General features: G+C 40.4%; 1 protein-coding gene across 3 annotated transcripts in view; it reads right to left on the bottom strand.

The window, feature by feature from the left end:
* The window catches only part of gpc5c (glypican 5c), a 183233-nt gene that overhangs the window by 123535 nt on the left and 38518 nt on the right, over positions 1 to 21180 (bottom strand). For all 3 annotated transcript variants that reach the window (XR_015097391.1, XM_086098478.1, XM_086098492.1), the window contains exon 3: positions 3780 to 4471. Coding sequence is in view for 2 of the 3 variants with exons in the window: in XM_086098478.1 (XP_085954604.1) it covers positions 3780 to 4471 (692 nt within the window). In the remaining variant the exon portion in view is untranslated. The remainder of the gene's footprint in view (positions 1 to 3779; positions 4472 to 21180) is intronic.

Below are 21180 nucleotides of genomic sequence, written 5' to 3'. Positions count from 1 at the left end.
GTTACAAATTGGAGGCTGCGTTTAAGGGCTGTAACAAGAACTGGTTGGAACTGGAAAATAGGTATTTTATTTTTTTTATTTGAAAGAATTGAATCGAATCGTTTCCACTTTGAAATATATCGAGATTAGGGGTGTCAAAATTAGTGCGTTCATTTTGAGTTAATTTGAAGTTCCTTTAACGCCACAAACTTTTTAAACGTGCGATTAATGACCGGCCCTTACTTGGAAAGACTGTAGTGGGGGAATTCCAGTCACAATGCAGAAGACACATCCACGTCAACATTTAGCAGTAATAAATTGAATACAAATGCGTATATTTGTGGAGACTGGGGTCAAGTTGTATTTTACAAGTTTAAAAATATGCATGTTAAAGATTAGACTGCTCTTAATGCAGTTATGCCATCTAGGGGCAGAAAAATGACCACAAATCACTATCACACTTGTTTTTCACAGTACATTACATATTTTTAGTTTTAACTAAATTTTATGAATTATTGTGAAATTACTGTATTAATGACTAAAAGATGCAGCCATATTTCTATTAGTTTAACATTTTTTTCCTGCACTTTTATGTTAGCAAATGCATGAAAACTTGGGAAAAAATATTTGAATGGACATTTTATTGTACATTTAGAACAGATATATGAAATTTGCGATTAATTGTGAGTTAATTATTGAAGTCATGTGATTAATTACAATTTAAAAAAATAAATAATCGCCTGACACCCAAAATCGAGATACATATCAAACCGACTTTTGTTGAAGAGATATATCTTAGAAGGAAATGGCTCAATTACAGTACTGGCAGAAATTCATTTAAATGGATGAAATTCTGAATCTAGTATATTTGGCAGTGATAAAAAAAAACCAAAAAAAAACCTGCATTGACTCTAAATCACATTAGTCAGGTTTCCATCCAATTGTTTCAAATTTTTTAAGCGAATATACTGAAAATGCACAAAACGGACATGCGACTTATGCCCGTTTCCATCTGTTGTTCTTTTGCGAATATTGAGAGGGGCCTCCACCGCTGTAGGTGGCAGTATACACCATAGAGATCTGATCCACCACTAATTTAAAAGAAGAAGAAGACCAGGAAGCAACTGCGCCGTGCAATGCCGTCATATGACTTTTCTTTTACAATTCTTGATAAACCGTAGCGTTTCTTTGCTGTTTTCCATCTAAAATAGTATTAATATTCACTTCTTTAATTAATTCCAAAAATATTTCAGTTTCGTCGTCCCCCCCCAAACATACCTTACTTTATCGTCCGCCATTGCTTTGAGACTACAAACGTACGTGTGACGTAATATCCGGACAAAAAGTGCGGCGTGTATCCGGTCTTGCCAGCGGTTATTCGCAAAATCTGTTTCCATAGGCAAAATTTGCATTAATATGCTTCTAAATTAATCCCCTCTCAGCGCAAAAAACGTTTTTTTTTGCGAATTGTGGGCCCTTTTTCAAATTTCTAGAGTTTCCATTCAGTTTTTTTTCCGCATTTCTTGAAAATTCGAATAAAAATGGGTGGATGGAAACCAAATAGTGACTAGAAAAATTAACACCAATTTATTTGCCTGATAATACAGAGTAAACAATTGAACTCAGTCCACAAGCGCTCACTACTGACTCGGGATGTGGAAATATATTTATTTTGCAGATCTGGTTCTTGAAGTGTTCCAAGATGTAGAACATATTATTGGAGAATCCAAACAGGGTGTGTCATTTTAAGAATAACTGGCAATGTATACCACAATTGAGGAAGGAGGAGGGGGTTGATATGAGAGCGGAGAAAATGGGAGCCACCGGCGTCCGATTGGGAACACATTCTTTTCTGGCATCAATTCTCAAGGCCGTTTTCCAGATGACTGGGCCTAATTTATACGGCCTGGTTGAGACCCGTTTAATACTGCAGCTCGTTTGTGCCTGTGCTTGGCAACCCGCTTGCACCCTGACTTGCAGTACATGCGCATTAATTAAGACAAACAAAGCAGTCACTTTGACCACATTTGCATGTTCAGCAAACATAATATTGTGGTTATGTTTTCAGTAACATTCCCATGGTTCGGCATGTGTAAGGACTAGCAAGAAGCTTCCTCTGAAATCATGTTAAATGTGCAACCGATTTCTACCACCCTGTATATTAGTGTGGACTAATCTATGAAAGATTAGAAGACTAATAATGAAGATGTAATCATGTGTTAGTTTGAGCTTTGGTTGAAATGTCCCATATTTGTTGAACTGCAAAATTGAACATAGCATGTGACCTTAATGTTGATTCAGTGCACAATAATACTTGCCAGGGTGTGCGAATCCAAGGAAAATTCTTGGACAATAGCGCAATTTTCACTCCAGAAGAACACTCTGGCAGTCTCTCATTAAACCTTTTAGACTTGTAATAACTCACAATCCAACTATATGACTGCATAGCGCAGGGCTGTCCAAACGTTTTCCTTTGACGGCCACATACAGAATAATTGAAGGATGCCAGGGCCATTTTGAAATTGTCTGACTTTTTTTAAACACGCTAAAACTCAATTCATAACGTATTATAGTTTAGCTGGTTTTTAGTTGTTTTTAACTCTTTTACTGCCCAACGTTATCAAAAAAAACACCTACATTGCCAGCCGATTTCGAGCATTTTCACTCATCTTTCAAGGCAAACAGTGCTATGACGACATAAAACATGGTGGATACCATATGAAAGATTGGATTCCATTTTTTCATTAGAAAAAAATAAATGCTTCTACCTTATTCCGATCTTTAGTAATCACCATTTGAAAATAGGTAATTTGAGTGACATCAAGCGAAAATGGAAAACAAGATAAATTTTCCGTGACTTTGACACACAAATTTTTTTTTTTTAGTGACGCTCTGTGAATTAGATTTAATGTGACAAACGCGTTGATCATTCACGTCATCCTTGAAAACTTGTATTTCCTTTTTCCTAAGATCCGCCATGTTTTCATGTAATTTGATACAGGAGAGCCCGATGAAAAGAGATACAATGCTGTCATCTACTGGCCATAGTTAGAGGGTGTTTTGGGATTTTTAGCACTGCACAAAACGTTGCACTACACATTGAGAAAAAAAACCCGTAGTTAACGACAATTGACGTTATTGGGCGGTGTACAGTGGGCGTGTCCTTAACGTCAATTGCCGTTTATGGTGGTAAAAGAGTTAAACAGAACAGTTTGGGATTTTTTTTTATTTTGGGGTGGCCCACATCCCTGTTTCCCACAAGAAGAGATCCACCAAGCCCTGAACAATCTCCACATTCAGAATCAAAGGAAGAGTAATTGGTAATAAAATGAAAATTTTTAAAGCAGTGTTTACTTGAGGATCTTAGTTAATCATTAATGTGATATGTTCACAAATAAGATCTTGACAGAGACAGCGGAACATGGAGGAAAAAATATTTTGCATCCACTCCATTCTATTCCATTTAGGTTAAGAGTCATTCCAGCGTTCTACGCGCTAACAACAACAATTTTCGCATTTTCGCCGCCTTGCAAGTTCGGAAAATCTCCCCCCTAACCTCAACTCTGTCTGCCGTCCTCTGGAGCCGCCTTTGCTTTTTCCTTTCAGTATAAACAATATTTTTCTGTGAATAATCTGAACACTGTGCAAGCATTAATGCAGTGTGCGGTATTCTTGGAAAAAAAGAGCTCATAACCCACAAGTAGCCTTCAATCCCCTTCCAATCAATACACGAGCCATTGCCAAAGTATACGAGTAAAACAAAGAGGTCGCAGATCAGTGTGCCCGCGGCGCGGACTTACCGTGGCCGCGATGAGCGGACCGTGAAGCTGCGCGTAGAGCAGTGCCTCGTACACGTGGCCCCGTACTGCCAGCAACGCCATTTCCAAGCTGCGGCGGCCCACCATGGCGTGGGTGAGCTGTTCCAGCAAGTTGGTATACCTCCTCCAAGGCTGATCCAGCTCAGATATGCTGGCCAAGCAGCCGCGCATGACGTTGAGGCAATAACCCACGCAGGGCTTGATGAGCGTCAGGCCTCTGCAGTGGGAGCAGTACACCATCTTCACCAGACCCTTCACGCAGTCTTTAGTCAGGACGATGTGCTCGGTGGCGTTGAGCACCTCCAGGCCTTCGTCGAGGAACAGGCCCAACTGCCGGCCCACGCTCGTCGCCTCGGACAGCTCCTTGGCCATGAGGGCCGGGTGCGGCCCGAAAGGGTTGACGTCCTGTCTGATCAAACGGAGGCATTCCATCATTTGGGCGTCCGCCCTCATGCCCGGATTGATGAGTCGCGTGTAGGCGAGGGGGAAGAGGTTGTTGAAGAAGTGGTGGACGGCGGCCTCCGCGGTGACGTTGGCCCCACGGAGATAAAGGGAGAGCGAGGAGAAGAGTTCGTTGACGTGGGGCAAAGTTTGGCGAGAAAGTGGGGTGTAGACCCCTTCCAGGAGAGAACTCAGGTGTCCCTGCGAGAAGGAGAGCAGGTACTGGAACATGTCTAGAAAAGAGAGCAAAAGACAAGTGCGGGACATTTAGAAAAAATGATCCAGCCGCGATGAAAAAGGCCCAGTGGTAGAGTGTCCGCCCTGAGACTGGGAAGTCGTGGGTTCAATCCCCGACCAGGTCATAACAAAGACTATAAAAATGGGACCCATTGCTGCCCTGCTTGACACTCAGTCAGCTTGGAATTGGGGGGGTTAGATCACCAAATGATTCCCGAGCGTGGCCCCTGCTGCTGCTCACCGCTTCCTCAGGGGATGGGTCAAATGCGGAGAACGAATTTTGGGCGTGACAATCAGTGGTACTTTAAGTGCAACACTTCTCCAAAACCTGGCTCCGCTCAGTTTGTATGCGGCGCTATTTAGCATTGCGAAACCAGCGCCAACTTTCCTTTTAATTTAATGGGGATATCAATTTGTATGATGTCATCACCCCAATATGTAAGGACACGCTGAGACAGTAGGCCAGTCCACACCATGTGAGACAGGATTACAGACTTAAAACTAGGGCCCGGCCGATTAATCAGCCGCCGATTATAATCGGCCTATTATTGCCCTTCAAACATCTGCCAATACAATCGGCCAATTGGGCCAAATGGACGATTATTTTCCCCTTAAAACTTCATAATCGAAGAAATCCAAAGTTTCCACCTCTGTGAAAGTACCCTGAATGCACCATTTTGCTTGCGTAGCATTAGCAACTAGCAAGTGTATACTGTATGTAGAGTTGCCACTCATTTCCCCCAGAATTGTTCTCTTTTTTTTACCAGCTGTCCTGGGAAATTACAAATTTCTCCCGGGACATAATTTATTCCGTTTTTTAGGAAGAATGCCAAAAGGTTATTTGATTTCCTAAATTCTGTAGTTTGAAAATGCCCCCCTGTGCTACTGTGGAACGCTTTGTTACCGAGCGTGCCACCTGCGGCACATTTCCGTAGGTGCACTTTGGATTACCGTAACTCTGGCACCGTGAAAAATTCCAATGGTGTCCGAAAGCTAAGCCCTTGCGCCTTACAGAAAAAGTATTATCATAAAATGCATCGCTTAGTTGCTGATCAATGTTTTGCATAACTCAGCTGATATCTTTGCCCATTCCTCTTTAGCATTAAACTCTTTTTCTCATCACCCCGATCTTTAGTTCCCTCCACACATTTCCAACTGAATTAAAGTCTGGACTGTCTGGGCCACTACAAAACATTAATATGTCCGTCCGCGAACCATTTCTCAACCACTTTTGCTGTGTTTTGGGATTTTGTCATGCTAAAATGTCCACATATTCAAAATTTTGCCGGGGGTAAAAATAATTTCAGGCTTGACTGTTAAATAACCGAGCTTGGTCAGGTGTCCCTTTTTTCCACAATTCCAAGGTGGCAACCCTAACTGTATGTTATTCTGGTTATTCTGTTGTCCCCCAAGCGTCCTTTAAGCTGTTTATTGACATGCCAGTTGGAGTTAACTGTAAAACTAAACACACGACAAAAAGAATAACATCCACTGTATATTTAAATACAACATTTGCTTCATTTTTAAAACTTCGCTAGCCTAGCCCAGCCTAGCTAATGCTAAAAGCGAAGGCAGTATCCCCATTCAAATGCTAACAGGAAGTTAGCATCGACTGGGAGTGTTTTTCCTTCAAATAACGAATATTCACACACAAATGCTGTGGGAACACATTCTCACAGGTAAGATAACGCTACCCAAAGGCACAAATTCTTCCCAATGTGTGAAAAACGAATTATTTTAATAAAATTCAATGGTAACTTTTTTCCCGTACTCACTCTAAGCCTGTGTCCAAATTCACAAGGCTGGGTCCTCCGAAAGCCGAATTTGTTGGCGGCATGTCGTCACTCGTGGCGCGACGCGACTGCACGCACGCACTTATGACTGATTTACACATGAATGGATTGTCGGTCCATTTTTTTCCCTTATTTTAATTGAGCAGTTATACACAAACAAATAAGGCACACATGTATCATCAAATGACAAATTACTTGACAAGGATCGAGCAAAAGCATTCTAACAATATAATTGAACATATCAAATAAAAGGGAAAAAAACAACAAAACATTTTTATGCATTATATATATTTTTTTTTAGTAATCGGCCGATTAATCAGTATTTTTTTTCTGCCAAAAATCTGTATCTGCATCGGCTTAAAAAAAAATGCATATCGGTCGGGCCCTTCTTCAAGTCATTTCATTTCACACTCGACCATGATCGCAAACAGTCCGAGCCCAGCAACGACCGTTGACCCAAGGATTGCCATTTTCCGAAACGAGGCAACGTTGTTTGTTCGCCCATGAACAAGCTGTCCCCAATTAACTCGTCTTCAGTTTGAAATGACTACCCCGTACACACACTTAAACAATAAAGTCATTCAGTTCTTTCTCTATTTCCTAATGGGCGAGAGAAAGGTGCAAAGCAACCAACAATGCCAGTACAAAGTCCAATTAAATGTTTCAAGGTTCTTTTTAGGCCCAATTAATCACACATGGCAGTACGTCAAAAGAGGGAATTAAATCTCTTCCCCATTTTTAGGGAGGTACAATTTTTTTTGGGGGGGGGGGGGGCTATAGGGGGCCTGATTTGTAGACGGGCACCCGTGCGCTCGGCATAAAAAAGGGACATTGTCAAATTTTTTATATTTTTTTTATTTTTTTTTAAGAGCTCAGTATTGTTCATTCGGTAATGTCATCATCATTGCTCTTTTTTTTTTATTATTATTTTGTATGTGGGTGAGTATGCGTGCGTGCGTGCGTGCGTGCGTGCGTGCGTGCGTGCGAGTGTGTGTATTCGTTAGCTCACCAAAAACCTATTAAAAAAAAATCCCATACCGTTCACCAAAACCGAACACCGCCGTCAGGAGACCCGAGGAAGGACTAAAGAAAACAAAGGAAAGTGAAATCCAGCACCGACCAGACACACCACCCACCGGGCCGCCAACCAGAGTTCTTCACCAACCCCAGAAACATCGAAATTCCCATCGTCAATTTTCTGCCGGGGCAAGTCTCGTCTACGACATTCGGAACCGCAGGCAGATGCGGCAGACGCGCTCCCGGCGCATCTCGCAATTTGGTGACAAAAAGTAGACTACATTTTAGGCTTGGGAAAGTGTGTCTAAGTGGTGGCGCCCTGATTTGAATGGGAATGAATGGAGCCGCTTGAATCGGCCGGAGTCGACCGCGTTCCATCCTACATCGGCATAAAACGCAAATACCAGAAGAGAGAAAACTCCACCCATGCGCAACTAATCCTACTTTTCTCGATTTTACTGTAGCCCATCTTCTCGATACATGCTCTTCGCTACATGTAGATGAACTGCATGTCTAAAAATGTTTTTTGCACGCGGGCAGCGGATGCTTCACGCTTCACTTCTGGGATGTGATGTCAACTTAAAAGCATGCCTGGACATAAAGGAAGAGTAGCAACTGCGGCCGCCCCCGTCACACCCCCGGGTAAGCGTTTATAAAGCTTTGCATAACTTGCTGTTCTTTATCGTTTTCTTCTTATAAGAAAAACTTTCAGTTGTGATCGTTGTGTAATAATAATCGCCTGCAGTATGAAATAAATAAATATGAGAGAAGGGTATTTTTATTTATTGACTGATATTTAAATCAATTCATATCATTATTTATTTCCACATAAAAAAGTTTATTTATTTATTTGTATGATAAATACAATATAAATGTATACATATAAAAAAAATAATAAAGGTAAAAATAATTACATTAATTATATATATATATATATATATATATATATATATATACACACACATATATACATACATATACACACATTTATATAAATACACACAAAATACATATATATACATATATATATATATGTATAAACACATATATACATATAGATAGATAGATAGATTTTTATGTCCGGTTTTCTTTTCACATTTATTTATTTTTAATTTTTTTGCATTTTTGGCCATCTATAGGCTTTGATGTGTGTGTGCATCTTTGTGTGTGTGTGTGTGTGTGTTTCTCAGCGCGCAGACAAAAAGATAACAACGGTCAATCTCAACAGCTGCACTAACATGTCTGACACATGGGGACTCCCGGCTGGCCAGTAAAGGGCACGCGTAACGCTCTACAAACTGCAACCGTCATTATCAGCAGCTACCACAAAAACATTTGGAGTTGCATTTCCACATTAGAGACGATTATTTCTTGTGAACATCATTGCGGAATTCCTAAATAATTCACCCATTTAAGAGATTCAAATGTGTTTTTGTTTGGATAAGACCATGTGTGCCACCGTGCTTTTCCGATGATGGTTTCGGCATGCCGCCCTTGGTGGACATTCTTAAGCTCAAGCCGGTGTATAAATGACAACATGGGCGGACTTCATGCGGTACGACTGGACCTGTTTATGTTTCAGTCGGATTTTACAATGGCGAGCATTAGCGACAGCTGCCTCAGACTGAACCGCTGTGCGGTGAATGCTCATCCAAAACAGTATATGCTAAAGTTATGGGTCACATCTGTCGCCCGCACCGAAACACTACCAACCCCCCCCCCCCACCACCACCACCACCACCCCTCCATTCATGCATTAGTTAGTAAACACAAATGGCCTCAGACTTAACATAAATGTCAAGCGGAATTTAATTTGACGTAATTCTATCGACTGTTTTTTTCTGGCCAATGCCAACTGTGCCTCACTTCCAGCATCCCTGGAAGTCCCAATGAAATGAAGCCATGAAACCAAGCGTGCGAGCGGAACAATGAAGGTCTATGTTTGGACTTTGTTAGTGGTGGCAGTGCCCCCCCTTCCCCCCCCAAACACCCCCACCACCCAATTTGTCTACAGTGCGGGACAAATGGTAAAGACTTGCTAAATGCTGCTTCACGGTTTATCCCGGTGTTGGTGTATTGAATAAACACCATAAAAGTGTCAAAAGCTTTCCGACAAGTCGTCAAGGTCAGACTATAATAGACAGATTTCAAATTTGAATTCGCCATCCTGAAAAACCTGTATGAGGACTGTAAAGAATCAACCCTTTGACTGTATTCATGAGCCCCAGTGGGGTATCCTTGAGGTGAGCCCTAACCTCTTATTCTCCTACTGCAGTAGTCGTTACATCTGTAAGAATTTGGCTCGGTCCCAATACAAAACAACCCCCCCCCAAAAAAAAAAACGTGAGTAAATATGTGAGCATTGACATTTTTATTTTAATGATCAATTATCGGGGTGTTGACTGTGTAGTTGTAAAAAAAATAATCGATTAATCGACAAGTAATCGATTATCAAATTAATCGACAACCCTTTTAATAATCGAGTAATCGTTTGGAGCCTTTTTTTTGTCTAATTCCTCTGATTTTAGCATATCAACAGTAATTGTTCACTGATTTCTGTAGTCCTTCATGAAAGAAGACTGATCATCTTCTGTGTTTAATTAAAATAAGACATTTGCAACCATCTGTTTTTACTTTGGAAAAACAATGACCCAACTAGGGATAGCCCAATTATAGGCGCCGATATTGGGCGTTTTGACGAATATCGGTATCGGCCTTTTTCAAAATCTGACTGCCGATAAAAGGTAAAGCTAAAAACATTTTAATGTCAGGGAACTATTTATTAAAATTTTCAGTTAACTTCATAAAAGATGCTGCTGACCCTGGGAACCTTTTGAACCTCTTTTTTTTTTGTTCAACATTAAAACAAAGAAATGTGAAAGTATTTACTTATTTAACTTTTTAAGAACTCCCTGAATATTTTTTTTTAGAAATTTAAAATGAAGTATATTGTCTAAGATATAAAAAAATAAAAAATAAAATTTCCACATTTTGAAAAGTCTGAAAATGTGTTCAATAAGCATTCATTAATGCTTTAAGACATTACAACAAAGTCAAGATTGGCATTTGTATTTTTTTTTTAAATTGACGCCATTATTTTTTCACCCATTTTTACTGATCGATTCCAAATATCGGTTACCGGTTTCCTTGACTACTAATAATCAGCATCTGTATTAGCTCTGAAAAATCCATATCGGTCTATCTCTAGACTGAACCGGCAACAGTAGTACATCTAGCCCCCCCCCCCTTTTTTTTAATCACTATACAAATACAAAGTACAAAATAAATACCAATAACTGGTTAATAAACAGTAATCAGAGAAAAATGCTTTTTTAATACACTTTAATGCAAAATTTAAATGAATCTGATTAATTGATTGAATAATGAATAGATGAATCATTTTTTTAAATATTTGATAGTGACACCACAACTGTGGAGCTTGTCTGTGGCCTCAAGTTATCTAAAAAAAAAAAAAAAAAACATATCACCATATCACTCAAGACAGATCACAGATAGTTTGTAAAAGTGCGGTTTCAGTTCAGTTTGGGGTCTTTCCGCTTCTGAGAGCGGGTACCAGTGTGCGGTCGGTCGGTCTGCTTGCCGTCAACCCAGGCCGCAAGGCTGCGCAGCCACAAGGCGTCCATACCGCGACATATACCCGCAAGACTCAAGTTACACACAAATATAGAAACGGGAGTTATCATGTTGGCAAATATCACGTTCTTGTGTTGCTGTCCTGCGTATGTTTTAGGAAATCGGTTTGATTGCATCTGACCGTATGTCGGTGTACCCGCAGGGGCCTGCTGCAATATTTTATTAACTCACCATTTATATTAATTGTGAAGGATTCTGGCCATAAAGATGTGGTCTTAAGGAATTGAAGTTCAATTGACCAATCAGGTCTGATTACAGGAAAGATGTCATTTGTCCTTGAGCATGGCATTAACCCCACAAAACTGCTGAGGGCCCCCCCCCCCCTTCACTCCCTCTCCCTAAAGTTGGAAACACATTGACCGATTTCGCTATTCAATTGGGGCCAGGCTACCCAGAGGAACGAAGAGCTAATGGAAGCTTAGCTTAGCATTAGCACTACGAGTTCACAGATGACTGAAGTGGGGTAAAATGATTGTCGCGACTAAAACGAGACTAAAACGTTGACCATTTTTGTTGACTAAAACTAGACGAATAGAATTGTTTTCTTGGACTAAAATAAAGACAGAAATGCTAGATTTATAGGATATATATATATTAGGGGTGTGAATTGCCTAGTACCTGGCGATTCGATTCATATCACAATTCATAGGTCACGATTCGATACCGATTAATTCCGATACGAATCTATAAATTGATTATTGCAATTATTTTTAAACTCAAATTTAGAAAATACTAATCAGTAAACTTGTACATGTACACTGTAAGATTTGTATGAAAATGTATTTATCTGAAAATTCATGTTGCAGTGTGTTTCATGTTTGAACAGCACTGACATAAAATATTAAGGCTTAATGTTCCATTAATATTAAATTCTTCTATGCTTAATGTGTGAATCCTAAACCTAAGTAAGACGTTTTGTTGAATATTCCCATAAAAAATGGGATGTTTAAAAATCGATTCGGCCGCATATCGAATCAATTCGAGAATTGCGCACTGTAATAATGCGATATATTGCCGAATCGATTTTTTCTAACACCCCTAATATATATGGACTCAATTTAAATGGAATAAGGTTGACTATATTATATATATATATATATATATAATAGCTATTGTATTTCTATCTTTTTCCGTTCTTTAGGTATCAGCGTTAGAATATAGCCAAGTTTTGTCAAAATTCCAATTTGAGGAGGTTTTTTTTTACCCTTTTTGTAAAACAAACACAACTTGGACCTTAAGACTACTATTTTTTATTTTGTGAAAGTGCAAACATCTAAATAATGTTTTTGTGCACTAAAACAATAGGGGTGGGAATCTTTGAATGTCTCACGATTTGATTCCGATTTTTTGGGGCCTGCGATTCGATTCAGAATCGATTTTCAATTAAGAACGGTTTTTGATTCAAAATGATTTGATTGACAATGATTTTTGCTTCAATTTATAGATGTGCAAGGAATTACAATGAACTACTCCAGTCTGACTCGCTAATGCTAATTAGCGCACTACTCGCGGCACTTTTATCACTCAAAAGAACGGCTCCACGCTGCAAAAAAAACAACTTTTATTGGAATAACTTGATCGTGACTTTTTCCTTCTACTCTCTTATGTGGCTACAACTTAACAGTGTATTAGACCGCGTGGAACCACACTGCCCCTAAGTGGCCAAATCGGGTACAGCATGAACAGTGCTCCCAATAAAGGCACAAACAAACAAGAGAAGACAGTATAAAATAATTAAAATAAAATCTTTCCCATGTGAAATTAATGGAAATGTCATTAACTCATTCCAACCCAAAAACATAGAAATCAGTTTTTTAATACTTTGGCCTGCACTCCCAAAAACATATTAATATGTTTTTAATGTTTTTTTTATTTTATGTTAGAGCATACAGAAGGCTTTAACACAGCTTCTGACATGAAGAAGTGGCTTAAAGCATTGTTAGGTATTACAAAAAAATGGCCAGCCAGTGGCAGCAGAGTATAAGAGATCAGTCAGGGCCATGTTGCAACAAGATCTTTTTCACAGTGCTTTCAACAGGTTTGTGAATAATGATGAAACTTAGCTATATTCTAATGCTAATTGCTGCAAAACTTAAACTGATACAAATATACTTTTTTTGCTGGTGAAAGAGGAGACTCTAATCTTTCTTTTGGTAGGTTCCATGTTTTTATAGCAATAGAACACAATATTTTGTGGACCTTGCAAAATCTAGTAAATCAGCCGGGAGCGAAGTGGGTTGCTTCAGTGAAAATGACTGGGAGTGAATGAGTTAATCTGCCCCAGTGCCCCAAAAATATTTTTTTTTCTTACTTAACTTTTCAATAAAATAAATCGCAATCTTTAATATTGTGCTTTATTTAAACATACATTGAAGACATTTTTGGTTTCAATTCAATGTATATTGTGCTGTTGTTTTAAGAAAAAACTTTTTTTTGTTGTTTTTAATAGAAGAAAAAACAATATATGACTGAGTACCGTTACACTTTGTGGTTACATTTCACTCCAACGATTGTGTTCAAATATCCGTTGATTAAACTTAAAAGGATTCTAACGCTATCGTAATGCCAGTCGTTATCCTGGTTTGTTACTCTTAAATGCAAAGCATATAATTCTCTTTGTTTGATGTTTAATTTGACAGTAAACTTCAACTGGGAGTAGTTATGAACAGCTTTTAGAAAGAATTGTTTGTTAACGCAGCGCTCCTCAAAATTTTGCTCACAAGTCAAAGCGCAAAAAAAGTCAGCAAGCGACAGGTCATGTCTGGAAAAAGTTGGGTCACTCGTATCTCAAGGCAACACTATTTATAATTATTTGTAATAAGTATAATTATCCTCATAACGCCAAACGTATCATATTAAGAACAAGACATTTGGAGCCCTGTATTTCGTGAGTATAATATTTTTCCCCATTAAAACCCTGACGTATATGATCTGAAATGATATTACATAAAAGGGCCGTATCACCCAGCTGACCTTGCAAGATCGCCCCAATTGAGAACACCTATACTTATTAATATTGGGAAATATTATTTCTGTTTTGGGGAAATACTAATATGTTTGTTTAATATTATATTTTTGACAGTTTTGAATGTACAAACTTAAAGCATTGTGGCCGGATGCATCAAATATGATACATTTTTTTGCTTACTAGAGGCTTATGTGAGATGCTAACAGAGCAGTTTTTTGTTTGTTTGCTCAAAAGGACCAACAAATACTCTACAAAGAATCTGAATTTTCTCTCATATATTTCATGGTTCAGGCTTCATAGGGTTAAAGCCCGAAATTACAGCCCCAAAATTGAATTTACAGACTTCACAAAAAGTGAGCAAAAAATAATTCCGAAGTTTGAAAAGTGTAGAGGAATGGAGGACACATTTTGAAAAGCCATCTGGATTGATTTGGCCCCCGGGTTCGACACTCTTCCCCGTCGTTCCGCTTCCGTTTCTTCCAACTGTAAGGACATGACAAAAGTCCACCTTTCCGAATACAATCCGCGTCGAAAGGAAACACCGGATCTCTTGATAAATCATTCCGAGCTTTTCCTCTGTACTTTATCAAGCGCTCTCCCACGCTCATACTGACTCAGCGCCTCAACTGTGATAAATCAAACAATTGCTGCGGGTTTCTCTGCACTTTACTGTACTGGGAAACAAGAGTGAGAACAAAACACGAGAAAACCCCCCAAAAAAGGCAGCTTTGAAGGCCCAATTCTCCACCGCAGAGCCCGAATCCAGCATTGGTCCCATTAGGAAGCCACTCGACATTTTGCATGAGACGGTTACTTTGAAGGGCCAAAGAATACCAATTTGAGAGCTACATACTTTCCAGGATAAGTTTGCAGGAAGGATGCCTGCGAACCCGAAAAGAGAGTTTATGGCTTTGGAAACCTTTCGCCAGGCAATTCGGTGACAACTCACCAGTTTTTCATCATAAAAGGCTACTTTTCCCCTTGACATGCTGCATGGCACGGCTAAACTGTCATTATGGGGAGGTTGTCTTCCATAATATCAAAGCGAAAAAACAAAAAAAACAAAATGGCAGAAGTCGGATTCAAGCCAGAAGTATAGTGTTACCATGCTTTTGCAACACAGTGGTTCCCTGACTTCTGAGGCATTTCAGCATTGTGAAAGATGAGTGTAAGCATGTGTGAGTTGAACTGAGCAGTATTGTTAGAGCGCGAGGGAGCCACGGCGGCTTCGGTGCGGTTGCCAAAACGCAGCGCAGACACGCGGCACCAGACAGGCTGCACTGACACGGGCCTCGCACAGCCTGATTATACCGTGTAAAGAAGAATAGCATCCCCTGAAGACAACGGACTATTTCGTAGTCTCCGGCATCTGAATTCATTTCGCCAAAATGAATCCTGTCAGTCACGCGGCGCGCAAACGTTCCGTATTGGCTTTCAGGTTTACGGGCTGGGTGAGGTGAAAATGGCGCCGTGGTGGCACGTGCGCAGGAAAAAAAAAAAAAAAAAAAAAAAAAAAAAAAGACAACCTTTGAGGTAACAAATTATCGTTAAACAGAAGGGAAATTCAGCTTGAGATGATGCAGATATGATTGTTTTTTTTAAAGTTGAAACTGCCCTTTAAGAGCTAATGAATGATAAACACGTTTACCCTTTAATTTATACCCTATTACACATTTTTTAGTCATTGGGCAACAAGGAGCGTGCAAGGCAGCTCCTTATTTCGGTGTCTGTTTTAAATTAAAGTGTTTCCAAAGATAGAACTGCCATCATGTGTTAGCAAGGCTTTTATTCAGAAACTTGGAACCTGAAAACCCAACTCTCCTTATGTTGGACTTTACATTTTCTTTTCAATCTCTTTAAGGGCCAAGCAAAATAAAAGTTGCGTTAAACGGGGAAAAAAAAGTTATATTATTGCTTTTTTATTACATTTACCACAAATGTAAACATTCAAACATTACACCCACTTATAACACTCTACCTTTTGATCACAAGTGACAAGTGCATGGCAGCTAGCCACTTGGCAGCTAGCGGCTAGCGGCTAGCTTACGAGAGGCTTATGCGAGATGCTAGCAGAGTAGTCGAAATCGAGAAGTAGTTCTCATTGTTAAAAGATGATACAACACAAAGAATCAACACATTCCCCTGATTGACTGTCTTATCAAGAAACCAATGGAAATGATAACAAAATCAAAAACAAAAAGGAAAACAACTCGTAGCAACGCTTAAATGAAGCAACAGAGCAACACAAGCACACAGTTAGTCCCTTTGATGCTAGCTAAAAAGACATCTCGTAAAGTGCAGTTTGCTGACGTTTTACGTCATGACAGTTCTGTATACGTAAAATGTATACAGCATTTGAAGCGGGGTACTTATTCACATATCTAAGCCAATTATTATTTTTTTAATAGACCACACACTCGAGGGGGAAAAAAAATGCCCTGTGTGGTTACTACTCCTCATAGTGTGGTGTACTCAAAACACAGCACACCACACGTTTAAGCAATGTGATATATTGCTGATAGTGCTTTTATAACAAGAGTTCTTTAACAGTTCTACACATGCCATTTATTAGTGAACAAGCAACAACAAATGATATTTCATTTGCTATTTAATCAGTTATTTGGCTCTGCCAAAACAAATAGCAGCAAACAATGGCGTTAGCCGTGGAGCTAGCCAATGCGTTAGATGCTAATGTGCCAAAGCATCAACATTGATTAAATAAAATAAAATAAAAACAAAAAAAAATGGGACAAATTAAGTTATTGTTTCACTTTCATAGAGCGAGAAAGACAATTAGCATTCTTCAAAAGTTGCATTACATTACTAGCTCATTTAGTGGGAGCAAACGTTAATCAAAGTAGTAAATGCTAAACGACGTGAGAGCGGTGCACTCATTCACCGCGATAGCACGTCAGCCAAGTGTTAGCTTCTGTCGGAAAATCCATAGTAATGCTAGATAACCGCGGACTTCAGATGTAGGCCAAGCTAACGGTTACGACACCTGCGAGGTGGAGTGATACGTAAAATCAAAAAGTTCCAGTGCTGTTTTACTGTATATCATGACTCGAGGAATAATTTGCTTGGTCAGAACTATCTCTTGTATAAATAACGATATCTCCACCGAAAACCGCAAGTCTTTTCTCAAACCAGATGTCTTGTCGTAAAAACCGGGACTGACCCGTGAGAGACAGCATGGTGCCACAAGGGAGCCAGACCACCGGAAAATGCAAAGAAGAGGCAAGAGTAGTAGCAGGAGACGAAATAGCAGAAGCTACAGAACCTCTTGCCGTGCTGGTAATTAAATTGTTATATTATGCGAATTTACAACACAACCAAGTTAATCCTCATCTGTGTCTGGGAACAACGAGAGTTTCGTCAAGTCATTCGACAGCGGCCACCGCGATCATCATTAGTCCGTCATTATTTCCGACTGGCCAGTCTGTCACTTCGTCACTCCGTCGTCAACTTCCTCAATCACTAAATTCAAATTTGGACACCGCTACTTTGGGACTGCCAGTGGAAAACTCTTTATAAGGGTAACAGCACACAATTGTATTCATTTAGAAACAGTTTGGACAACTTCACACAAAAATGTATGACTTAGTGCTCTTTCTCCCGCTTCTCATCCCCAAACTGTCCCTCGTGTTTTGCATTTCTGATGAGTGACGGTTCAGATGATGGCTAAAAGTCGGCACTTATTGCATCAGTGTTTCAAAGTTTCATTCCGCCGGGAATCCGTCAGTGACGGACTGCCGGACCTTCCGCCGGTACCGACGGCCCGGTGACCACATGCTGTTACTTCCCATCTCTGGTCATCGATAAAGCCCGTATCCCACTGACCGAGGGCGAACGTTTGGGACTCTAGTGAATGTTGATTTCACATCAGGTTTCGCTCAAGGTCGCAATGTTTCCTAAACATTCTCTAAACATCCATCCATTTTCTTAACCGCTTATCCTCACAAGGGTCGCGGGGGAAACTGGAGCCTATCCCAGCTGGCTTTGGGCAGGAGTCAGGGTACACCCTGAACTGGTTGCCAGCCAATCGCAGGGCACACAGAGACGAACAACCATCCACACTCACAATCGCACCTATGGACAATTTGGAGTGTTCGTTCTCTAAACATTTACATTTAATTTGTGAAAACAAAAAACATTGAAACTTTAGGCGAACGTGTGCGAACTTTGAACAAATCTTGACGGGGAGCGCCAACACTCGCAAATATTCGCCCTTCAATGGGATACGGGCCTCCTCTTTGAAGTTAATTGCCTCCAATAAACTTCTTTGGGGAGGCAAAGACAAAAAAAAAATCCCTCTAGGAATTGGGACGGTACTATCCAATCCGGTACGTCGTCACCTCGAGCCGCCGCAGCTGCGTCCCGGTAGTGACGTAACAGAGACGACAATAGCGATCGTTTACCAAAACACACAATTGTGACCATTTCTGCCAAAGTACAGAACATTCGATAAAACCGCTATCATTACTATGACATTCAATAAATATTAGCATACTTACATTTACGTGTCTCCTGCGTTTTCTTTGTTCCTGATGTCGCCATTACTTTCGGCATTACTTCCGCCTGTGTTGCCGAGGGGGGCGGGACTGTAGTAAGGCAGAACCGAGGGAGGTCGGATCTATCTTTGTAAAAAGGGACCTGCAGCCCTCGTCTCTAACCCTCCCCTTACATTTTACGGAGAATTGGGAAGTTATAGCATCACTGATTGTCACACCCACCCAAGTGGGGCGAAATTCTTTCTCCGCATTTGACCCATCCCCTGAGGGAGCGGTGAGCAGAAGCAGGGGCCGCACTCGGGAACCATTTGGTGATCTAACCCCCCATGCTGAGTGTCAAGCAGGGCGGTAATGGGTCCCATTTTTAAAGTCTTTGGTATGACACGGCCAGGGATTGAACCCACAACCTCCCAGTCTCAGGGCGGCTACTCTACCACTGAGCTGATTCCTCCTTTGTACGCGCATTCATAAGGGGGTTGGGACGGTATTGGGATGGGGCCTTAATCTTGGAGCTACCACTGTATACTGTAATCATTGGCACCATAGGTGTGGAAACATGAAGACGATTCTAAGGGTCCATGACGTGACAGGGGCCCTCCAAAATAGTCACTTCAATTTGCGCCCTGAGATTTTTTTTTTCCCCACAGGGCCCCAATATATCAAGCGACACCGCTTCTTGTGGGCACAGGATTTTAGCACGCGCTGCTGCATTTTTAAATCAAATCTAAACCTGTGCTGTTTTGTATATAGGATTACACGTGTGTGGCAATGTGATAACGAGGTAGGAGACACCGATCTAATGCCGCGGAGCTGCGCGCCATTCCTATCTTGGCAAACAGCCGCGATTGGTCAACGCCTCTCGCATCTTCGCAGGAAAAAGCATCTTAATCCTGTCGCCGGCTTCGATTTCAGACGGGGTCACCGCACACATATGCGGCATAGTGACATGTGTGTGGATTACACAGGCCTGTTTTAATTAGTAAAGAAACTGTACAGGGAAACATCTCTCGCCCGGCACGGCCCGTCTTAGGTTTCAACTGAGAGCTGCGATGTCATACAATCTCGGGCCGGCCTGTAACCTCACAGCAAACCCGGTTAATGGTAATAAACTATTAATAAGACAAAGAATCAATCTGTTGAATCATCATCTTGCGCGGCCAAGCACGACGTCTATCGCCTAAAGCGGGGGTACGACTCATCCGCCCGACGTCAGATGCAGATACGTTGTCCGTGTTTGTGTACGACAAAACGCCGCCTGCTTTGAAAAAATGCAACCACAAAGTGAATTCCAACAAATCCTGGTGCCACCATATTTACTTCCTCATCATGTTTCATCAAGACAGAAACTGAAACTTGGTGAACGACGACACAAGGAGAAGGTTGTGAGAACCGACCGCTTATCCGCCCCGTCAGTATTATCATAATGAAATAGGCAAGCACGGGTGATATCAAAACCCGCAAAGATAAACAATTCCGCAGATGCCAGGGCATGTTCAGGGTACACTGCAGTAATGCGATGGCGGAGGAGGGGCGGAGGTGCCCGATTTGAGGGCGGATCATTGCTCTGGCCGGAGAGCGGAAACATGATCGAAGGCGAACCAGCAGGCGAGAGAAGGACGTTGGCGGGGGAGACAGTGGGGCTGAGGAGAGAGCCGGGGCGGGGGCGGCGGGAGGCATTTTGAAATTCCTAATACCATGAAGGGGTTATATTCTGAAGGCCAGCATGAGGGCAGACTGTTGACAGACTGATAGACAGCACCCCTGGTCTGGAGCATGAGGAAGGCCAGGGGTCTACAGTAACCCCTCATTTCGCTGTGGTTTATTGGTGTATAAATCACAGTGACGCTTCTGATACGGTGTTAAGTGGGCAGCACGTGTCACACACGACGACCATAGAAATGCGCCTACAATAAGATTTGACTCAAGTAAATATCTGTTATTAGTAGAAAAATGTGATTCATCACGATTAATTGTGATTAATTACAGAAAATGTGTTAAGTAGTTAAAAAAATGGAATCGCTTTGTCAGTACTAATTTATTTATTTGTAGAGCTGTCAAAATTAATCAATTAATCGACAAGTAATCAATTCTCAAATTAATCGACAACTATTTTAATAATCATTATTGGTGTATAAATCACAATTTTCTGATACAGTGTTAAGTGGCAGCACGTGTCACACACGACGACCATTGAAATGCGCCTACAATAAGATTGTACTCAAGTAAATATCTGTTAGAAGCTTTGAAGAAAAAAGTAGAAGTAGAAAAATTTGATTAACTCATTCACTGCCATCGACAGCTATAAACGTCAAAGATTCATTCAAACTTGATTCTATTTAACATTTTTTCCCACTTTTGTTAACAAGAGTATGAAAACCTAGAATTTTTTATTTTACATTTAGAACAAACAACATTTGTGATTAATCGTGAGTTAACTAGTGAAGTTATGCGATTAATTACGATTGAAAAAATGTAATCGCCTGTCACCCCTAATTTTTTATCTTTTTTTTAAATGAATTTATGGCAGTGAATGAGTTTATCACGATTAATCGTGATTAATTACGGAAATTTAGTTAAGTAGTTAAAACATTTAATTGCTTTGTCAGTACTAATTTATTTCAAAAGAAGACGTGTAGAGCTGTCAAAAGTAATCGATTAATCGACAAGTAATCGATTATCAAATTAATCGACAACTATTTTAATAATCAAGTAATATTTTGAAGCCATTTTTTCATTTACAGTTGTCCAAATCCTCTGATTTC

Source organism: Leptonotus elevatus, chromosome 1 (genome assembly GCF_054856555.1).
Source record: "Leptonotus elevatus isolate MCC_2025b chromosome 1, RoL_Lele_1.0, whole genome shotgun sequence".
NCBI classification, from domain to species: Eukaryota; Metazoa; Chordata; class Actinopteri; order Syngnathiformes; family Syngnathidae; genus Leptonotus; species Leptonotus elevatus.
Note: the sequence above shows the minus strand (reverse complement) of the source record. Positions and strands in the feature narration are given on the sequence as shown.